Here is a 21,851-nt window from a genome sequence, read left to right as displayed (position 1 = left end):
AAACAGGTTAAAATTGAAGAATAATGAGAGAATGAGAGAGAGAGAGAGAGAGAGAGAGAGAGAGAGAGGGAGGGAGGAAGGGGAAGGGAAGGGAAGGGAAGGAAGGGAAGGGAAGAGAAGAGAAGAGAAGAGATAGGCAAATGAGAGGCTCAGGGATTGTCGGGGATTCAAGACTGACAAAGGAGACGAGAAGAACTCATTCATGAAAGAATACATTACTTCCCGTGCAGCAGCATGATGCCTGCTGTCTGGCACAGTGACAAGCCTGAGGTTTCAGAGCACAAGGAAAATGGAGGAGTTCATAAGAGCCACCAGAGAAGAAGCACATACACACAGTAGGGGATCAGAATCATTTCGTTCTTCTCCACAAAAACTCTGAAAGCTAGAAAGAAGCAGAGAGACATCAGAAATCAGCATCAAAAGGGATTTCCAGGCTACAAACCAGTACACAGCTGAGTACCACACAACACCAATGGCCGGGGTAGAAGAAAGCAGTGACCAGGCGTGCTGCTTTTTCAAGGTTTCAGCCCCTATGCATGCATGTCTTAGCATGTGCCTGGAGGTTTCAGCCCCTGTGCATGCATGTCTTAGCATGTGCCTGGAGGTTTCAGCCCCTGTGCATGCATGTCTTAGCATGTGCCTGGAGGTTTCAGCCCCTATGCATGCATGTCTTAGCATGTGCCTAGAGGTTTCAGCCCCTGTGCATGCATGTCTTACCATGTGCCTGGAGGCTTCAGCCCCTATGCATGCATGTCTTAGCATGTGCCTGGAGGCTTCAGCCCCCGGGCATGCATGTCTTAGCATGTGCCTGGAGGTTTCAGCCCCTATGTATGTATGTCTTAGCATGTGCCTAGAGGTTTCAGCCCCCGTGCATGCATGTCTTAGCATGTGCCTGGAGGCTTCAGCTCCCATGCATGCATGTCTTAGCATGTGCCTGGAGGTTTCAGCCCCCATGCATGCATGTCTTAGCATGTGCCTGGAGGTTTAAGCCCCTGTGCATGCATGTCTTAGCATGTGCCTAGAGGTTTCAGCCCCCATGCATGTGTGTCTTAGCATGTGCCTGGAGGTTTCAGCCCCTATGCATGCATGTCTTAGCATGTGCCTGGAGGTTTCAGCCCCTGTGCATGCATGTCTTAGCATGTGCCTGAAGGTTTCAGCCCCTGTGCATGCATGTCTTAGCATGTGCCTAGAGGTTTCAGCCCCCATGCATGCATGTCTTAGCATGTGCCTGGAGGCTTCAGCTCCCATGCATGCATGTCTTAGCATGTGCCTGGAGGCTTCAGCCCCCATGCATGTGTGTCTTAGCATGTGCCTGGAGGTTTCAGCCCCTGTGCATGCATGTCTTAGCATGTGCCTAGAGGTTTCAGCCCCCATGCATGTGTGTCTTAGCATGTGCCTGGAGGTTTCAGCCCCTATGCATGCATGTCTTAGCATGTGCCTGGAGGTTTCAGCCCCTGTGCATGCATGTCTTAGCATGTGCCTGGAGGTTTCAGCCCCTGTGCATGCATGTCTTAGCATGTGCCTGGAGGTTTCAGCCCCTATGCATGCATGTCTTAGTATGTGCCTGGAGGCTTCAGCCCCCGTGCATGCATGTCTTAGCATGTGCCTGGAGGTTTCAGCCCCTGTGCATGCATGTCTTAGCATGTGCCTAGAGGTTTCAGCCCCCGTGCATGCATGTCTTAGCATGTGCCTGGAGGCTTCAGCCCCTATGCATGCATGTCTTAGCATGTGCCTGGAGGTTTCAGCCCCTATGCATGCATGTCTTAGCATGTACCTGGAGGTTTCAGCCCCCGTGCATGCATGTCTTAGCATGTGCCTGGAGGCTTCAGCCCCCATGCATGCATGTCTTAGCATGTGCCTGGAGGTTTCAGCCCCTATGCATGCATGTCTTAGCATGTGCCTAGAGGTTTCAGGCCCCATGCATGCATGTCTTAGCATGTGCCTGGAGGTTTCAGCCCCTGTGCATGCATGTCTTAGCATGTGCCTAGAGGTTTCAGCCCCTGTGCATGCATGTCTTAGCATGTGCCTGGAGGCTTCAGCCCCCATGCATGCATGTCTTAGCATGTGCCTGGAGGTTTCAGCCCCTATGCATGCATGTTTTAGCATGTGCCTAGAGGTTTCAGCCCCCATGCATGCATGTCATACCATGTGCCTGGAGGTTTCAGCCCCCGTGCATGCATGTCTTAGCATGTGCCTGGAGGTGTGCATCTGTGCACTGAAGAGATGAATCGAGGAGGAGGAAAACACGTGACTCAGGAAGTGAGATTCCAGCACCTGAGAAATGCTTCCTGGTTCCCTGGAAGCACAACCAAGGGGTGATGGGCTGAGGCAGTGATACGGAGCAGGTCACCTGGTCACAGCAGGAGGAGAAGAGGCCCAGTAAGAGAGATTCCCAGAAGAGAACCATCATCAATAGGTCACTTGACCTGTCGGGATTGATAGACAGGATGCTGGCTTTTCTGTCAGAAAGTTCAAAGAAGCATTAGCAATTAATACAGATAAGTGAAGAGGCTATTTTAAACATTTTTTTCTTTTATGTGCTATTTGTGTCTGTGTGTGTGCATGTGAGGGCAGATGCCTGTGGAGACCAGAGGAGGGCTTCAGACCCTCAGAACTGGGGTTCCAGGTGGTTTTGAGCCACTTAACATGGGTCTTGGATCTGGACTCTGGTTCTTTGCAAGAACAGCAAGTGCTCCTACCCCACCCCTACCCCCAGTCATCTCTCCAGCTCCTGCAGTGGTTGCTATAGTAACCATTCTACTATCTGTATGTTTACCATAACTCAGATATGCACAATTGAATCTCCAAAAAGATGTCATTTGGCCTGGGAGCATGACTCATTGTATATGATTGTGGCTGTGCAAACATGAGGTCATGAGTTCAGATCCCCAGGACCCATATAAAATGCCAAGCATTGCTTGTAAGTCTGGCACTGGTGGGGGGCAGGGAAAGGAGAATCTTTAGGGCTTGCTGGCCACCGGGTTTAGTAAGAGAGCCAGTCTCTCTCTCTCTCTCTCTCTCTCTCTCTCTCTCTCTCTCTCTCTCTCCCCACACACACACTCTCTCTCTCTCCCTCCCTCCCCGCTTCTTCCCACACACACTCTCTCTCTTACTCCTCTCTCTCTCTCTCTCTCTCTCCACACACTCTCTCACTCCTCTCTTTCTCTGTCTCTGTCTCTGTCTCTCTGTCTCTCTCTTTCCCCCCACACACTCTCTCATTCCTCTCTCTTTCTCTTCTCTCTCTCTCTCTCTCTCTCTCTCTCTCCACACACACACACTCTCTCCCACACTCCTCTCTCTCTTTCACTACACACACACACTCTTTCTCATTCCTCTCTCTCTCTCTCTCTCTCTCTCTCACACACACACACACACACACACACACACACACACACACACACACACACGCTAATGTTATGTTAGGGAGAGGAAATCAATAGTTACACCATTGGTACCTATCGGTTTAAGATTCAAATGGGAAGCTACTCATACTGATTCATTAGCTTGTATGCACTTTGCTTTTATTTTCTTTTTTTTTTCGGAACTGGGGACCGAACCCAGGGCCTTGCGATTGCTAGGCAAGCGCTCTACCACTGAGCTAAATCCCCAACCCCAGCACTTTGCTTTTATAATCAGCCATCTTTTACTTGTACTGCTTAAATCAATTTACCTTTAGTCAGGTGTGGTGGCATATCTCATAATCCCAGTGTCTGAGAAGCTGAGGATTGAAAATTCAAGGCCATGAGCCAGGAGTTGGTGATGCACGCCTTTACCACAGCACCCAGGAGGCAGAGGCAGATGGTAGATCCCCGAGTTCAAGACCATCTTGGTCTATGGAGTGAGTTCCAGGACAGCTAGGACTACACAGAGAAATCCTGTCTTGAAAAACCAAAAGGAAAGAAAGAAAGAAAGAAAGAAAGAGAGAGAAAGGAAGAAAGAAAGAAAGAAAGAGAAAGAAAGAAGGAAAGAAAGAAAGAGAAAGAAAGAAGGAAAGAAAGAAAGAAAGAAAGAAAGAAAGAAAGAAAGAAAGAAAGACTGATTAAAGGCTATCCCAAATTAGCGTGAGATACTGCCTAAGCAAAGAAACAAACTTCCTATTTTGGCTTATCAAGAAAATAAAAATGAAGCAATGATGCAATTATGATCATGTTAAAAAGAAGGTTATTCAAGAAATTTACCAAAATATTCTATTGGACTTGCGTAAACAATGTTATATATTCAAAAATATAAGTAGATTGTAGGTTAGTATTTGATAAAATGTTGATCCACGTATGTTGGGAGATGGAAGGACCAGGAGGCTGTTGTTTTGAGTTGGTTAAAAGCAATCCAGGGGTGGAGAGCACGGCTCAGCATTACAGAGCCTGCCTAGCATGCTAAAGGGCCCAGGCTCAAGCCTCAGCCCTGAAAAACAAAAAAACCCCAAACAAACAGAAACAAAAAAAAGTGGGAGTGTTGGGATCACTGCTCTAAGCAGAGGCCAGGAGGAGAGAGTCAGAGTCACCAGGCTGTGTAATGCTGTTTGACTTTCCAAACAACACACATTTGTATCTTCAATACAATCTAAAGGTTGCAGGGTTATAGCAATAGCCCCATGGTTAAGGACACAGTGCTCTTGCAGAGCACCTGAAGTTCAGTTCCTAGAACTGTGCCAGGTGCCTCCCGACCACTTACGACTCCAGTTCCAGGGTACTCAGATCCCCTCTGGCCTCTGCAGACACCAGAACTCATGTGCACAAAAACAGACACAGACACACAGACTTACACACACACACACACACACACACACACACACACACACACACACACAAAATTAAAACATTATAATAAATCTTTAAAAAATTTAAAGAGTTATCAGCCAGGTGGTGCACACCTGTTATCTAGCAGTCAGGCTGAGACAGAAGGAAGGAAAGTTTGAAGCCAGCCTGGGCTACATAACAAGACTATATCATGAATGAATGAATGAATGAATGAATGAACGAACGAACGAACAAGTTATTTAAAATAGAGGGCAGTTGAAGAACTAGAGTTTAGAGTAATTAATACTATTTTGAGTGTAAGAAAATCTCTCCCTTTCCTTTTGCTAATAAACATTTTACACACACACACACACACACACACACACACACACACACACACATTTTTTGAGACAGTCAGTGTAGCCCAGACTGGTTTGTACTTACTATGTAGCAGAGAGAGAGAGAGAGAGAGAGAGAGAGAGAGGGAGGGAGAGAGAGAGAGAGAGAGACAGAGAGAGAGAGAGAGAGAACCTTGAATTTCTGATTCTTCTGCCTCTACCTCCCAAGTGCTGGGATCACAGCCTTGTGTCAATATGCCCAGTTTGTTGGGTGCTGAAAATTGAACTGGGGAGGCTGCTTCATATTGGGCAAGCTCTTTACCAACTGAGCAACATCGCTCACCCTTCTCGATCAGCATCTATAAAATGTCACGTATTTAATATTAACACATGGGAGGCAGAGGCAGAGGCAGGTGGATGTCTGTGAGTTCTAGACAACACTGGTCTACATAGAAAATTCCAGTGCTACACAGTGAGATCCTGTATCAAAAAGATAGTGGTGGTGGTTGTGATGGTGGTGGTGCACAAAAGTCTTGAAAAATCATCCAGGCTTGGAGGGGGCTCAGCTGTGAACAAGCTAAGGGGCCCTAAGTTCAATCCCCCGCACCACAGCAAGCACACACATACACACAGTCGGCCCCTTTAGGAGCAGACACACCCTGGTGTGACTTCTCTATGTGCCTCAGAGCAGAGACTTGAAGAGGTCAAGTTCTGGAAGAAGGAGTTGGATGACAAACTCGAACATCTTGTGAACGAGACAGAAGATCTGCTCACATACAAGATTCGCCTGGAGAGATCCCTGGAGAGCTACAAGGAGCCCCTGCATATCACGGAGAAGTGCCTGGCCTACAGGTAACTCACCTGCTGCAGGTGGCTCTGTGCCCGTGCTAGATGGCAGGTTGCCCTGTCTTGTCTGTGGTGTCTGTGGAAAGAACACTACTTTTGGTTCCTGCCTAAACTCTGCTGTCCTCTAACTGAAACTAACTACATTAGGGCTCAGTTTTCTGTGTCAAAGAATTACAAAATTACACGAATCTTAAAATAGTTTCTTTTCTGGTCACTTGGAGTTTTGAGATTGATTTTTACTGTGTGCCTATGTGCTTTTGCTTGCATGCCTAGGTACCAGCTGTGGAGTACCAGAGGAGTCCAGAAGGGGGCACTAGATCCCCTTAGATCTGCAGTTACAGGCCTTTTTAACCATCCTGTGAACGCTGGGACTTGAACCCAAGTTCTCTGGGAAAGCCGTCGGTGCTTTTAACTGCCGAGCCATCTCTCCAGCCTCCTTCCCCAACACTTTTAAGTAGTCTAGAAGCGGCCAGTTCCTATTGGCATGTCGTGCTGTAGTACTAGGCCTTTTGGAACACAGGTTTTGATCTCTAGGCTACCTCATGATTTGAGATGGCGACCTAAGCTTTATACAGTTTATGTCCCCAGCAAGTAATAGTGAGTAGGGTTGACATTCACCATTTCTTTGCACTTGCATTCCATTGGCCAAAACACAACCACGTGACCACAGCCGTAGAAGCTAGGACATGGTTGTCTTGAGTTGGTGGCATCCAGGTGCTCAGCTAAAGTGTCAGGGGTTTTGTTTCCAGGGAAGACAGTGAGACACCACTCTAGCTGCTGGGAGACACAGGCCTGCCGAGAGGCACAGAACGCCCTGCTGTCTAGAGGGGATGGACACTCCTCTGTAAACCTGGGATCAGGATTCTTCTTTTCTCTGGCAGTGCTAAATTCTACATCTGTTTCTTATTCCAGTTGGAGGGTCATGAGGACCTGCTGAGTCTATCTTGTTTATTTGTTTATTTGTTTTGGTATAGTCTCACTATGTGACCCTGGCTGGCCTAGAACAACTTAACATGCAAACTAAGAAAGTCCTCCTCAGTGCTGTCCTTCTGAGTCTCTCTCTCTCACAGGTTCTTTTGCTCCAACAGAGCCCTTTCTAATCCAGCATATTGTCCATATTGACCTTTTTTAGTTTTGATTTTTGAGATAGAGGCTTTGTAGCCCAGGCTGGTCTCACATTCACTAGCTGAGGATGACTTTGCTCACACCTTGCCTGTGCTAGTGGGACTGGCGTGTATCTACATGTCTGGTTTACATGGAACCCTGATGGATCAGAACAGGGCTTCAAGAGTGCTATGTAAACGTCTGGCTGAGCTGTATACCCAGCCCCATACTGGCTTTGGAGTGAGTGTGTCCAAATCTTGAGTTTTATAGGTCACCCCAAACTTAAAACTTGTAATTACAACCTTGTGTCTGAACAGCTCAAGGTAAAATAAAGTTCAAGGTCCTTAGCTTAGCAGAGTTTGTCCTAAGTGGACCCTAGTGAACTCTCCAGGCCCTTTTCTCATCCCCATGAAAGGGAGGAAGCTGAGTTCTCTGAAGGTTCCCAAGTACATGGTACTCTTTCTCAGTAGAAACCCCAGTTCCCTCATAACCTTAGCCCCGACCCTGTGCAGCATAGTGAACAGCAGATAGATTTGGAGAGCACTTGAAGGTGAGGGCAGTGACAGCCTTCCTCCCCAACTCAGTGTGCTCCTAAGCCTGAGGTTAACCATAATGCAGAGGGTGCTGAGTTTGTGAGCATGCGCCCCATCCCTGCACACGTGTGTGTGTGTGTGTGTGTGTGTGTGCGTGTGTGTGTGTGCGTGTGTGTGTGTGTGTGTGTGTGTATGTGTGTAGCACTGCTCTCTTATATGCCCATCCCTTGGTACACTATAGCTAGTACTAATAGCTATCCCCATTTACAGAAGGGGACATCAAGACACAAATGTTACATAATACATCACAGGCCCCACAGCAAGTGGCTAGGGGCTCCCCACCCCGACCCCAACCATAGTGCTACTAAGCAGAGTAGAAATCACAAAGTATCTGGCCGTGAGGTAGTTTGGGGAACTAGTGTAGTGCGTTGGTTAGAAGCATGTGTAACACTCAGCATGTGATGTAGAGTAAGTCCCTTCCCTTCTTTGAGACCTAGCACTCCCATATGCATTTTAAGAGTTGGGTGGAGGGCTGGGGTTCAGAGGTAGAGCAGTTGGCTAGTATGCTCCAGGGCCTTGGTTCCATCCCCAACATTGGGGGAAAATGGTTAAGAGGATATTCTCATAAAGACAAAACAAAATAGCACAGTACCTGTCACACGGCGGGGGGCACTCAGTAGTGTGGGTAATATCAGTTTTGGTCTTATTAATTTTTTTTCTGGATTCAATTTCTTGTCGAAAACCGTGACTAAGATGAAGGAAAGAAATACCTGTCTTTGAAATTCTAGGTCAAAAGACAGTTGTTTCTAATGAGTAAGAACGAGTCAGGGGAAGGCTTCAGAGCCGATGGCCAAAATGGACGATTAAAGGGCGGAGAATGTTCATGTGAGGTTTTCAGGTCAGATTTCTGCACACCAAGTAGTGTTCCCCGCTTCTTCCCCTCCCTGCTAGGGAGAAGCGCGTGGGCATAGATCTGGTGCACGACGTGGTGGATCAGGAACTGCAGAAGGAGGCTGATATCATCCACGGAGTCATGAACCTGCTTACCCGCACGGTGGAAGAAGCAACAGAGCAGATCAGGTACCGGTAGTCCCCATACAGGGGACACCTGTATGTCGCACCCTACAGACGGTCTGCGCCCCCTAGTGGAACACTGGCGTGAGGAGGCTGGATTCCTGCCTCTTCCACGGGTGCCCACTAGTGGCGGGAGGATAGTGGCAGCATCTCACCAAGGTAACTCACTGGGGCCCTTTGCGACCACTCGGATCCCTCAGTCCAGTTTGGCAGAGAGGATTTCAACTGAGGCTTGGTCTCCAAACATCAACTGGCCCGTGTGTGCACTGGCGACATGGAAGTGGGGCTCATGCTGAAAGGACCGAGTTTCAGCTTCCTTTTCCAGGGTCTCCCAGGATCCTGAAGGTGTCACCAGGTCTTTACCGAGGGAGAAACCCTGTCTGCCTTCTTCCTTCAGGCTGAACCGCTCTGCCAAGTACAATTTGGAAAAGGATTTGAAGGATAAGTTCACGGCCATAACTATTGACGACATCTGCTTCTCGCTCAACAATAACTCACCAGATATCAAATATTCTGAGAATGTTGTGAGAATTGAGCCCAAGTGAGTGGGGTCCTGCCGCTGGGGAAACCCTGGGTCCTATCAGTCTGGGGTCCTATCAGAGTCAAGGGAAGCATCCTAGAGCCCCTCAGAGCCAGGAGGCTTAGGGCAAGGCATTTGCCGAGCAATTTTACCCTGCCCCTGCCCAGCGCCTTCTTTCATTTTAAGAAAGACTGGCACAGTATGTCCAAAGACTTACAGTGTACTCCTTTATCTATTTATAGTTTAACAAGTGGATGATTATAGGAACTATAGTAATGGGTGAGTTACTAATTCCCCACATCTGTCCTTTTCCAAGATAATTAGTTAACTGTTGGCCCATGCAAAAATATGTATCTTTTGTCTAACATCTAATATGTATTTTTTTAAAGAGTTATTTATTATTTATGAGTACACTGCCGCTGTCCTCAGACACACCAGAAAAAGGGCATCTGATCCCATTACAGATGGTTGTGAGCCACCATGTGGTTGCAGGACCTCTGGAAGAGCAGTCAGTGCTCTTAACTGCTGAGCCATTTCTCCAGTCCTAATTTGTATTTTTTAAAAAAATATTTATTCTCAGTTTATTCTATTTTTATGTATGAGTGCTCTCTGTCTTCATGTACACCTGCATGTCAGAAGAGGGCATCAGATCTCATTACAGATGGTTGTGGGCTACCATGTGGTTGCTGGGATTTGAACTCAGGACCTCTGGAAGAGCAGTCAGTGCTCTAAACCACTGAGCCAACTCTCTCTCTCCACACCCTGATTTGGATTTTTTCATTAAAAAGCATTTATTTATGTATGTGTGTGGATGGGTGGGTACACTTGTGCACATGTGGAGATCAGAGGACTGGTGGGAGTTGGCCCTTCCTCCATGTGGGTCCTGGGGACACACTCAGGTGGGCAGCTGGGTGGCAGGCAGTTTTACCTGCTGAGTTATCCCCTGGACCCTTAACTTGCATTTTCAGCTAATTTTATATCGTAGAGGTAATTCATTCATATTTGATTTTTAAAAATTAAACAAACATAGAATACACACAGCAAATACTAAATACACACTTCAAAGATCATCAACAATGTATCTTTTTTTATAATTTTAAATTTTTTATTTAATGTGTGTTGGTGTTTTGCTTACATATATGTTTGTGAGAGGGTGTTGGAATTCCCAGAACTGGAGTTATAGACAGTTGTGAGCAGACACATGGGTGATGGAATTGAACCCTGGTCCTTTGGAAGAACAGCCCATGCTCTTAACCACTGAGCCACCTTTCATATTAGTATCTTTTTAATGTACATATAAAAAGAAAGAAAGGTACTGTACTGGCTAGTTTTTTTTTTTTTCCGGGGCTGGGGACCGAACCCAGGACCTTGCGCTTCCTAGGTAAGCGCTCTACCACTGAGCCAAATCCCCAACCCCTGTACTGGCTAGTTTTGTGTGTCAATTTGACATAAGCTGGAGAAAAGGAGCCTCAGTTGTGGAAATGCCTTCATGAGACCCAGCTGTAAGGCATTTTCTTAACTAGTGGTCCAGGTGAGAGGACCCAGCCCACTGTGGGTGGTGCCGTCCCTGGACTGGTACTCTTGGGTTCTATAAGAAAGCAGGCTGAGCAAGCCAGAGGAAGCAAGCCAGTAAGTAACATCCCTCCATGGCCTCTGCATCAGCTCCTGCTCCCTGACCTGCTTGAGTTCCAGTCCTGGCTTCCTTTGGTGATGAACAGCAATGTGGAAGTGTAAGCTGGATAAACCCTTTCCTCCCCGACGTGCTTCCTGGTCCTGATGTTTGTGCAGGAATAGAAGCCCTGACAGAGACAGGCACTGTATCCCCATCTTAGCCTCTCAGAGTGATAATGATCAAGACTGTCTCTCGTGTCGGGAGGCCACACAGTGTTTAGCTGGTGTCCTGGCTCAAGGTGTCCTTGGGTAGAGGACAAACTGAGGTAGGGGCTACAGCCATCTGAAGGCTTGGCAGGGGAGGGGTTGGCTTCCGGAGTAACCCATGTGATGATGTAGGCCTCAGTTCCCATCTTTGTGAACTTCTCCACGGACAGAAGCCGGCTTCTCCACGGACAGTTTCATGACATAGAAGCCGGCTTCTCCCATCCCAAGGGATGGAAGAGAAAGAGAGGGAAAAGGGTGGAGGGAGAGGGGACTCTACGAGAAACTACGGTGCTTTTTAATATTCCTGTCTCAGAACTGGCTTCTCAGGACTTATGAGAAACAGGTTGGCAACTTGGTTTTCATACTCTAGGCAAAGAAGACAGGGGTCTCTGGGGACTAGGTAGAGGCTGCCACTAGTCACAAAGTGGAGGATCCTCAGGCAGTCCCCAGGCATGGAGGGACCATCTACCTGCTAACATGGAACCATTCTGGCCCCTCATTCCCCCCTCCTTTTTAAGACACAGCTTTTGATGTAATTAAGGTTCAGCCCCTTATCATGGCGGGAAGCATGGCAGCATGGTGTAGGAGAAGGAGCTGAGAGTTCTGCATGTTGATCCTCAGGCAGCAGAAGGGGCTGTGTGTAACGTGGGGTAGCACACATAAAACCTCAAGGCTCTCCTCCTCAGTGACATACGTCCTCCAACAAGGCTTCCTCTTCCTAGTGAGCTAGGTTATAGCTGTTGTCATACGCCTGTGTTCTGTGTTGACGCTCATTGCCTCCAGCTGTGTGACCTTGACTAAGTTCATTTATTTCTATGAGATTGTTTTCTCTGTGAAGTTGGGGTCATGAAAGTAGCTTCGTAGGCTTCCTGGGGATGAAATGAGGTTATGTTTTTAACAGTCCAATGTCAGGCACAGACATGGGAGGCTTCCCAAGATATTACCCTTGTGTTGGCTCTGGCCAGTGGTGGAAAAACACCCTAGGTACTTGTGGGGTGGAGGTAGCTTCATTTCCAGTAATTCTCAGGAGTTTCCCTGATGTGCTGGGAATGAGTGACATTCTTGTGTTTCAGCTCAGTGAGTCTGGAGGACTGGCTGGACTTCTCCAATACCAATATGCAGAAGGCAGACAAACAGCTGAACAACTCGATGGCGCTGAAGACCCTGGTGGACCAGATCCTGTCCCAGACAGCTAATGACCTGCGCAGACAGTGCGAAGTGGTAGACACGGCATTCGTCAATGGGCTGAAGGAGACCAAGGACGCCAGGAACAAGCTGGCTGATCATCTGGCCAAGGTGAGGTCCCAGGGAACACACTGTGTGCATGAGGTCTTACTATGGAAGCATAGACGTCAGTGTGTGCTAGGCCTCTGTTTACACACACTCTGCAGAAAACTGATCTGCAAGGAGACAGAGCCTGGGGTGGGAGAATGGAGCCTGGGGTCTGGGCATGGCCTTAGGTCTTCCTCATGTGATATGCGGAGAAGGACCCTGAACTCATACAAGCTGAAGCACCCAGTTTCTCCAAATCTAGTCCTGGCTTTCTGGTTCACTGTCCCTGATGGTTACCTAGTGGTACACTGGCAAACGGCTTCTGGAAGTCAAAAATAAGAAATCTCTGAGATGTAGAACTCACAGATTCCCATGGTGTGAATACTCCCCCTGTGGTCAGTTTCAGGCTCCCTGTTTAACAAAGAGCTGGCAGAGCTGCTGAAAATGTGGCCATCAGAGCCCACAGGAGCCAATTCCCACCATACACCTTCCTTACTTCAGGACCTGGGGTCCTGAGCGTATGTGGCCAGCCCATAGCCTGGACTCAGAGATATGGAAAAGTAGAGTCTAGTGAGGTAGGGCTGCATTTTGAACTTTAAAGATGGAGAGCCACATTCCAATCTTGTAGCAGTGAACTGAAGGACTTAAGTGTGTACCTCAAGCTCTCTGCACTCCCTCTCCCAGTTGTAACATGGGGATCCTGACAGGGCTTCTTCAGCTGAGAGACTCTGAGGCTTCAGAGCAGCCGTGGCTTGAGGTATGGGGAAAGTGCCAGCCTTGTCCATCACCCATGATGGACCCCGTCCTCCCCCTCCTCCCTCTCCTCTCCCTCCTCCTCCCCCTCCTCCTCTTCCTCTTTCTCCTCCTCTCTCTCCTCCTCTTCCTCCTCCCCTCCTCTTCCTTCTCCTCTTTCTCCTCCTCTCTCTCCTCCTCTTCCTCCTCCTCCCCTCCTCTTCCTTCTCCTCCTCCTCTTCCTTCTCCTCTCTTCTTCCCTCCTCCCTCCTCCTCCTCCTCCTCCTCCTTTTGAGATAGGGATTTTCTGTGAAGCCATGGCTGTCCTGGAACTTGTCTGCAGACCAGGCTGGATTCAGACTCAGAGATCCACCTGCCTCTGTCTATTGAGTGCTGAGATCGAAGGTGTGCGCCACTGCCACCACCGGCTTCACCTGCATCTTGTAGCTACAGTTAAAAGAATTATGTGAAAATGACTTTATAATATTTTACTTAACTTTCAGTATAAAATTATTTTAGCACATTATTCACATTTTTAGCATGTACATTTTTATAGTTAACTCTTTGGGGCTGGGGAGGTGGCTATGTGGGTGAAGTGCTTGGTGTGTGAGCATAAGGGGGATCCTGAGCTTGGATCCCCAGCACCCATGTTAAAGGTGGGCGTGGCGGCCCACACTGTGATGAGTGCTAGTGGTGGTGCAGTTGGGGTGTGGAGTTGGAGACAGGTGGCTCCCCAGGGCTTCTGGCCAGCTAATCTAGCTGAAGTAGCGAGGACCAGATTCACGGAGAGACCCACTTCAAAAAAGAAGGTGGGGAACAATAAGGGAAGACACTCAGCACGGACTTCTGGCCGCCACACATGCACACATGGGCATGTGCACCTGCCTAACACACATGTATAGGCACCCGAACTCCGTGCGCGCGTGCGTGCACACACACACACACACACACACACACACACACACACACACTCCCACACCCCATGCACCTTTAAAATCTAATAATCTAATGCACACAGAACCCTGTGTTAGCATATGCCATTAGTCTTGGTACTTGGGAGGCAGAGACAGACAGAGGTCTGTGAGTTTGAGGCCAGCCTAGTATATACAGCAAGATCCCAGCCAGCCAGGGATACATAGTGAGACCCTGATTTACAAAACAAAATTCTTAGCATATGCAGTCTCTTAGCATTTGCAGTCTCTTAGCATATATACTATGAGTAGTTCAAGTTCAAAGGCATTAAGAGTTCATGGGAAACTTCTTCTGTTTTTAGAGTCTCAAATTTCAAGATCTAATGCAGACACAGTCACCTGAGCATGGGTAAAAGTCTGCAGACAGACAAATAAGTGAGTGTGGGCTTTGAGAGGGTCTGGGGCCCCACAGCCCTCTTGGAAGCCTTGGACTTAGGCCCCATGAGGAAGGGACCCAGTTGGCTTTCATCTGACTGAGGGCCCCCTAGTCAGGAAGAGGCTTTGCCAGCGGAAAGGACAACCTCCTGCTCTCGTTTTGTTTACAGTGAGACAACTGTTTACTCAGTGGGCTCTCCTGAAAGCTTTGCGATTAAGTAATACAGTGTTTAAAATAATCAAATGCACAGGTCAGCAAGTATTTTTATATAAAAAAATCAAATCATAAATATTGTAGGCATTACAGGCCTCGAGGCACCGGCCAGCAGTGTTACATTGGTGTCTCTGCAGCAAGTAAGACAGAAACTTCCAAAAAGTCTTCATTTTGGAAAAATCAGCAATAATAATAACAATTAATAACCACAACAGAAGAGTGTAGTTTTTAAAGTGTTCTCTTAGAAGAGAGGAGTTCTGTTGTGTGGAGGTGGGGATCTGGCTTTGTTCTGGTGCCAAGTTAACGGTTCCTATAAAATCCTTTGCAGTGTTCATTTGCCAACGCTGATCTATAACAAGCTTACATAATTCAACTAAAAATATAATGTCACTCTGATCCCTACTGCCAGCTGATGATCAAACGTTCAAGCAAATGGTTTTAATTGGCTGTGCTGCTTGTTTCTCGGAAAGCGCTGGTGGACAGCTGTCAGATGAGCCCCCTGATATTTATTTGCCTTCTAGCGTATAAATCCCTTCTAGCTGACGCGCAGGTAGATGTTCCTTCACTGTTGAGTGAACTCTGAAATCCAGACATTTGCTTGGTCTTGCTTTGAGGACAGAGCTCACTGCTGCTGGGAGGTTGGCGGTGATGTTTGCAAGTCTGTGCAGGAAGGAAGTCTTGCTTCTTGGTTACAGCACGGAGGTGTGGGGCTTGAACCAGGTACAAGTCAGATGGCTGTCTCCTGTGCCTTGGGCTGTCTTGCCTTGAAACGTTAGGCCAAGTTCAAGGAAGAAGGTTTTTGGGTCTACATCAAAAACTAATTTCCAAAAGACACACAGCACTTGTCAGCAACAGTTGAGGATGCCGCTTCTTACGCAGAAAAATTCCAGTCCTAGCCCTGGGCTGACATAAACCATAAGAAAGTGTTAGCATGGCGAAGCCACAGCGCTGGTAACCTGTAGAGCACACAGGACCGTGGAGCCGCTGCTCCTATGAAGCGGCGTGGTGTCGGGTCTGAGAGCTGATGAGGCCAGTGCAGCACCACTCAGCCGACAAACGCTCTGTGCAAAGAACATTTGAAAATTACTGTGCGTGTATGCGTGTGTAGCATATGTGTACGTGCATGTATGTGTGTGCACATGTGGAGGCCAGAGTTTGACTTTGAGTGTCTCCTTTTATTCCTTCCCACCTTACATTTTGAGACAAAAGTCTCGCACTGAACCCACTGACTAGCAAGCTCTGGGGATGGGGCCTCTTGTCTGTCTATGACCCCCAACCCTAGAGCTGGGGTTACTGGTGTGCTCTGCCACACCTGACTTTTACACTGGTGGATGATGGAGACGCGAACTCAGTTCCTCATACTTGTCTGTAGACAGTGAACTAGCATCTCCCCTCTACAAAGTACTTGTTAATGAATAGTACAGTGTCTAACCATAGGCTTTACAAAGCATGCATTCTCATAGCCTCTGTAAATCTGTTCAGCCCAGCCCAGATTTGCTCAACACATATTTGTGCCACAGCACCTGAGCAGCACGTGTGTGTGCGTGTGCATGCGTGGTGCCCAGAAGTTAATGAGGATGCCTTCCTCTAATGCTCTTTCCTTTATGTTTTGAGGCAGGGTCTCTCACTGAACCTGGAGCTTGCCAATTTGGTGAGACTGGCTGGCCGGCCAGGGAGCCCCCGGGAGCCCTCAGTCTCTGTGACCATTCCCTATTCTTGGGGTTATAGAAATACACCACTGCTCCCAGCTTTTATGGGGGCTTTGGATCTGACTTCAGGTCCTCATGCTTGTAGCAAGCACTTTGCCAATGAGCCCCAGCCTATTTCCCAACTTTTTGCAAATAGTCATTTCATGTAGAACACCGGTTCCCAAGCTGTGGGTCGTGAGCCCTTTGCAAACCTCTATCTCCTAAACACATTTACGTTAGGATCCATACCAGTAGCAAAATTACAGTTATGAAGTTGCAATGGATATAATCTTATGGTTTGCGGGGGGGGGGGGAGGGCAGTCACCACAACAGGACCTATATTAAAGGGTCCCAGCTGTCGGAAGGCTGAGAATCACTGATGTCTCCATAGAGGTTAACTCCTCAGTCACTTATAACTCAGCGCAGACTTCTTCAACAAACAGTACTGAACAGTATCAGAACGCCTGACAGTTCATTAAGGGAAAACGAAAACCACGCCAAATCGGTTATTCGTTATAAAAAAGAAATGATTATTGGTTTTCCTCCAGTCCTTGGACTATTTTAGAGCAACTCTTTTGCATAATGAGTAATCTTGAACAGGCTTCTGTTCTTTAGCGGCCACCATCTTCATAACGCAACGAGCTGGGAATGGCTTCTGGCTTGGCCCATGAGTGAATGGCTTGGAATAGTTGCCTGCAGCCTCGCTTTCACTTGGAGATCCTGCAGCCATGAGATCTTCTCAGTTCCGTCATGGCTGTCCTGGGAGCCGAGCGCGTTGTGGTTGGCACTCGGTCTAACGATGCCAGTGTAGAGTGTTGACATTCAGCGTCTTCTGTGTCACTGCACAGAACTGTCGTCAGTTCTGCTGTGAATCCACAAACACAGCGAGCTCCATGGCCCTCAGCATGCAACACGCAAGTCCAGTTTCTTGTTTCAATATGGTGTGTCCACTGTGCCTTGGCTTGAGTATTTGTGTCCCTTTCAAAGTTTATATTAAAACTTGCTCCCCAAGAGGCAGGTCCTTGAGCGGTCGTTCCCTAGGAGCTTCACAGAAGGGATGGGTGGAAGGAAGTTGACCTTTGCCCTCTGCATTTGTCATGGGTGAACACAGCAGCCACGTGCTGTCCTAAAGCAGAGAGAGCTGGTTCTTCAGACCTGCTGCCTGCGTCCGCTTGACTTTGAACCCTGGAGTCGCAGGGTTGTGAACCATCTGATGTGGGTGCTGGGAGCCAACCGCAGTCCTCTGAAGCATCGGCAAGGGCTCTCGACCTCTGAGCCAATTAATTCTCTGGCCCTGAACTTCAGGAATGTTAAGCAACTTAAGAATGCCCAGTACGATGTACAGAATTTGTCTGGGCTCTAATCTGAATAAGGCAGCTTTTAAAATACAGATGAGCAGAAATCAAACAGTAGCAGCCCTGCTAGGAAGGAGCCACGGTCCAGTGGGGGTGCTAAATGAAGAACAGAATTCTTATGGTTTAGAAACACACTCAAATATTGGATGCTGAAATAAAATAATATCTGAGATTTACTTTAAAATAATTAGGCTGCAGCTGGGTGGTGGTGGCGCACACCTTTGATCCCAGCACTCGGGAGGCAGAGGCAGGTGGATCTCTGAGTTTGAGGTCAGCCTGGTCTATAGAGCAAGTTCAGGACAGTCAGGAACACACAGAAAAACCCTGTCTTGAAAAGCCAAAACAAAAATAATAAAATAAAACAAAACAAAACAATCAGGCTGATGAGTAGGGAAACATACGGATAAAGCAAAATTAGGTATTTTTGTTTGGTTGTTTTGTTGTTGTTGTTTGTTTTCAATTGAGACAGGATTTCTCTGTGAAGCTCTGGCTGTCCTGGAACTTGCTTTGTAGACCAGGCTAGCCTTGAACTCACAGAGATCCACCAGCCCTTGACTCTCCACTGCTGGGATTAAAGGTATGGTCCACCACGCTGAGCTCTGGGGTCACCAGTCCGCCTGTTCTTCAGCGTGATGACACAAAGTTAAAACAAAGCAAAGCTGCCCAAGGGGAACTTTTCAGGGGACAGTGCTGGCGATCGAATCCATGGCCTGTGCTCAGCATCAGTCTGCACTCACGACCCTGGTGAAGCACTAATGTGAGAGAACTGAGTAGCTTACAAAGCCAATCTCAGATACACTCAGCGTGCTGGAGCGATGCCTCAGTCAGTAACGCAAGGACCCAACTTTGGCCACCAGAACTCGTGTCTTACTTTTTTATTTTAAAAGGTCAGAATATAAAATAGCCAGGTGTGGGGGCCTGTGCTTGTAGTCCTGGATCTGGAAGGGATAGAGGAGGGTAGGGGAGATGGAAACAAACAGATCTCTGCAGCTCGCTGATCAGCCGGACTGGCCTACTTGAGAGCCCTGGGCCAATGAGAGACTCTGCTAAAAAATACAAAGGGTGTCCAGCACCCGAAGAACAATACCCAGGGCTGGCCTTTGGCTTCCATGTTTATATAAAAACCTGCACATGGACACACCTGAACGCACACACATGTACTACTAACAAAGTTCAGGTGACACTATCATTTTTTCCCAGAGTTCCAGGAGACAGAACCAGTGCTGGTGCTGGTGCTGGTGCTGGTGCTGGTGCTGGTGCTGGTGCTGGTGCTGGTGCTGGTGCGTGCGTGCGTGCGTGCGTGCGTGTGTGTGTGTGTTTTCAAGGAAATAGCAACTTTCTGTTCCTGATATGAAGGTACTTTTAACCAGCTAGGCAAGAGGCCTTGAGCAATAGTGTGGGCATAGCTGGCTGCTGTCTTAGCTACTTTACTGTTGCTGTGATAAAACACCCCAGCAAAGGCAACTTAGGGAAGAAAAGTTTAGAGGGATAGAGCCACTCTTGTCAGGGAATTCTCGGCTTGATGACGGGGCCAGGAGACTCATTGTTCACATTTTTATCTATACACAGGAAGTAGAAAGAGAGAATGAAGGAAGTGGAATAAGGCCACAGTCCCTCAAAGTCCACCTCCGGCAGGCCTCTACCTACTAAAAGATCCATAACCACCCAAACACCAGCGACTGGGACCAAATGTTCACACACACGAGTCCATGAGAGATCTTTCTTACTCAAACCACTACAGTGGCCGAGCCTTTGCTGGGGTGGTTCTCCAGGGAAGTCACACCATCTGTGTGGTGATGAGGTAACACTCCAGGCTTGGCCAGGTGGATCTGCTGCGTCTGGAGTTCCGGAGTTGCCTGAGCATCTCTGCTTTCGGGGCGAATGATCAGATTGTCTGGGCTTCTGCTTATGTGGGAACGTGAGGTTAGGCCTTAATGTTCTCGGTCACAACAGCTCTGTCTGTGCCACTGATTTCCAAATAGCCGGTGAAGCCTCACCTACTCCAATACTTTCTCTATCAGGTTATGGACGAAATTGCTTCCCAGGAAAAAAACATCGAGGTCCTTGAAAATGCCATCACTCAGCAAGAAGGACCGGCTAAGGTAGCACACACACGCCTGGAGAACAGGACCTACCGGCCTAACGTGGAGCTGTGTCGAGATGTCGCTCAGTATCGGCTGATCAGGGAGGTTCAGGAGATCAAGCATAATGTTGCCAGGTGGGCCGGCTCCTGCTGGGGCGCTGTAGATTGCAGTGTAGGGCACAGCGAATGGGGCTGCTGGCTCTGTAACGCTGGAAGGAAGCTTCCCTAGATGCCAGCTCTGCTAACTCCAACCAGAGCAGAGCTCAGTGTCAAGACATTTTGTTATAGCGTCTGAATCCAGATAATACCTGCTGTTTTAAATGTTGGCTTTTCTTTTTCCGTGCTGAAAATAAAGCCCAGGGCCTTGGGCTCACTGTGCAAGAGCTCTATCACTGAGCAAAATCCCCCAACTCTTGCTTTGAGACCAGTTCTTGCTAAATAGGTGGGGGTGTGTGTGACCTTGGCCTTTCTATGTAGCCCAGGCTGGCTTTTCAGTCATGACCCATCCCTCGAGTGCTAATATTACAGGTGTATACTGCTACTTCTACCAATATGTGTCATAAACCTGGGTGTAGCCAGCAGCCAGGAGGCACTGTCTTGAGAAGCAAGGGGAATAACACTGTCAGTTTGACTGAATATCTAAGCACACCCCCTCCCCTGGACCAAAGCATGCAGAGCTCACGACTGTCCCTCATGCTCCTCTCTTCCTCCCAGGTTAGAGGAGACCTTGGCCCAGGCTCAGATACAGTTGAAGGCTCTGTTCCGCAGGCAGCTGGCCCTGCAGGAGGAGATCCAGGTTAAGGAGAACACCATCTATATCGACCAGGTGCTGTGTATGGAGATGAGGAAGTCCATCCCACCTCGAGACGGCGACGACCATGGGGCCTGGGAGGGGGGCATCCGCGCAGAGGCCATCTGCTGATACGAGCCATTCAGATCCTTATTAAACTGTATCATCAGACAAGAGTAGCACGGAGCTCTCATTTCAGGGGTGCAGAACTTTGGGCAGGACATCTTAGGCCTGCTAGGGTCTGTGACCTGGGGACAAGGTTCTGTTGTACCATGGTTGTTGGCGAGGTAGATATTTCACAATTCAGTGCTGTGTGTCAGCACCAGCCATCGGGATCACAGAGGTCTTGGGGCCAGGGGTTGGAGCCATTAGAGCCATTCCACTTGCATGCTGGGGCTGGGTTGCCCAAGGGATGCCCTTCTTTCTCATGGAATGGGACACAATCCATTTGCCCTAGGGAGCTTAGATGCCCCCCCCACACCTCCTGGCAGTTCATTGAAAGTCCGTGCAAGTGTCACATAATTAGACGAAAGAAAATGTTGTCAGGAGAAGAAAGGATAGGGCCAAGGGGAAACAAACTTTACTTGTTTAAAGTTGAATCTAGTGGATGGGGAGGAGCAGTGGAAAGCAGAATTGCATGTGTCTGTGATTGTGAAGTCAGAAAGGAAATGTCCCTGGCCCAAAGGCAAGGGGACGGTCCTGAAAGCAGTGGCCACCTGGGTTTGCTGTAGGATTCTAAGCTAAGAGCTTCAGTTTCTGATTGACAGTCAGGAGAGAGCAGTCTGGGCTGGGTTAGACAGGCAGTTCTCTACCCAGCCTGCATCCTTCAGCGCCCCCATGTGGTGGAATGAAGTTTTACTTCTTAAATATTTTCTTCCTGAAGAGAAGCTCAGTTTTGTGTTTGAGTCTAGACTATAGTCACTGCATGTTTTTATTTTGCTATATTTTCCATTTCAAAAAAGATTAGCAGTAATAAAAAAGAAAAATTTAATTCATGCTACAGATTCAAATTCATGCTACAGATTTGAATCTATTAATGGGTTAAGAGTAAAGGTGTCGGGGCTGGGGATTTAGCTCAGTGGTAGAGCGCTTACCTAGGAAGCGCAAGGCCCTGGGTTCGATCCCCAGCTCCGAAAAAAAGAACCAAAAAAAAAAAAAAAAAAAAAAAAAAAAAAAAAAGAGTAAAGGTGTCAAAGGACAGGCAAGCTGGCTCAGGGGGTAAAGACACTTATGGCCAAGCTTAAAGACCTGAGTTCGATTCCTGGGACCCTCACAGTGGGAGGAGAGAACTGACTCCCACAAATTGTCTTCCAACTTCCACCCTTGTTCCATGGCCCCTCCC

At 48.1% G+C, this 21,851-nt stretch overlaps 1 protein-coding gene across 1 annotated transcript in view; it reads left to right on the top strand.

Annotated features, from left to right (window-relative positions):
* The window catches only part of Tekt1 (tektin 1), a 28,410-nt gene extending 7,730 nt beyond the window's left edge, over positions 1 to 20,680 (top strand). Inside the window, exons 3-8 of the mRNA NM_053508.2 lie at positions 5,761 to 5,926; positions 8,509 to 8,637; positions 9,029 to 9,172; positions 12,103 to 12,325; positions 19,658 to 19,854; positions 20,434 to 20,680. Coding sequence (NP_445960.1) covers positions 5,761 to 5,926; positions 8,509 to 8,637; positions 9,029 to 9,172; positions 12,103 to 12,325; positions 19,658 to 19,854; positions 20,434 to 20,641 — 1,067 coding nt within the window. The 3' untranslated portion in view covers positions 20,642 to 20,680. The remainder of the gene's footprint in view (positions 1 to 5,760; positions 5,927 to 8,508; positions 8,638 to 9,028; positions 9,173 to 12,102; positions 12,326 to 19,657; positions 19,855 to 20,433) is intronic.
* Positions 20,681 to 21,851: the final 1,171 nt, after the last annotated feature.

The sequence above is a fragment of the Rattus norvegicus genome, chromosome 10, assembly GCF_036323735.1.
Source record: "Rattus norvegicus strain BN/NHsdMcwi chromosome 10, GRCr8, whole genome shotgun sequence".
In the NCBI taxonomy this organism is placed as follows: domain Eukaryota; kingdom Metazoa; phylum Chordata; class Mammalia; order Rodentia; family Muridae; genus Rattus; species Rattus norvegicus.
Note: the sequence above shows the minus strand (reverse complement) of the source record. Positions and strands in the feature narration are given on the sequence as shown.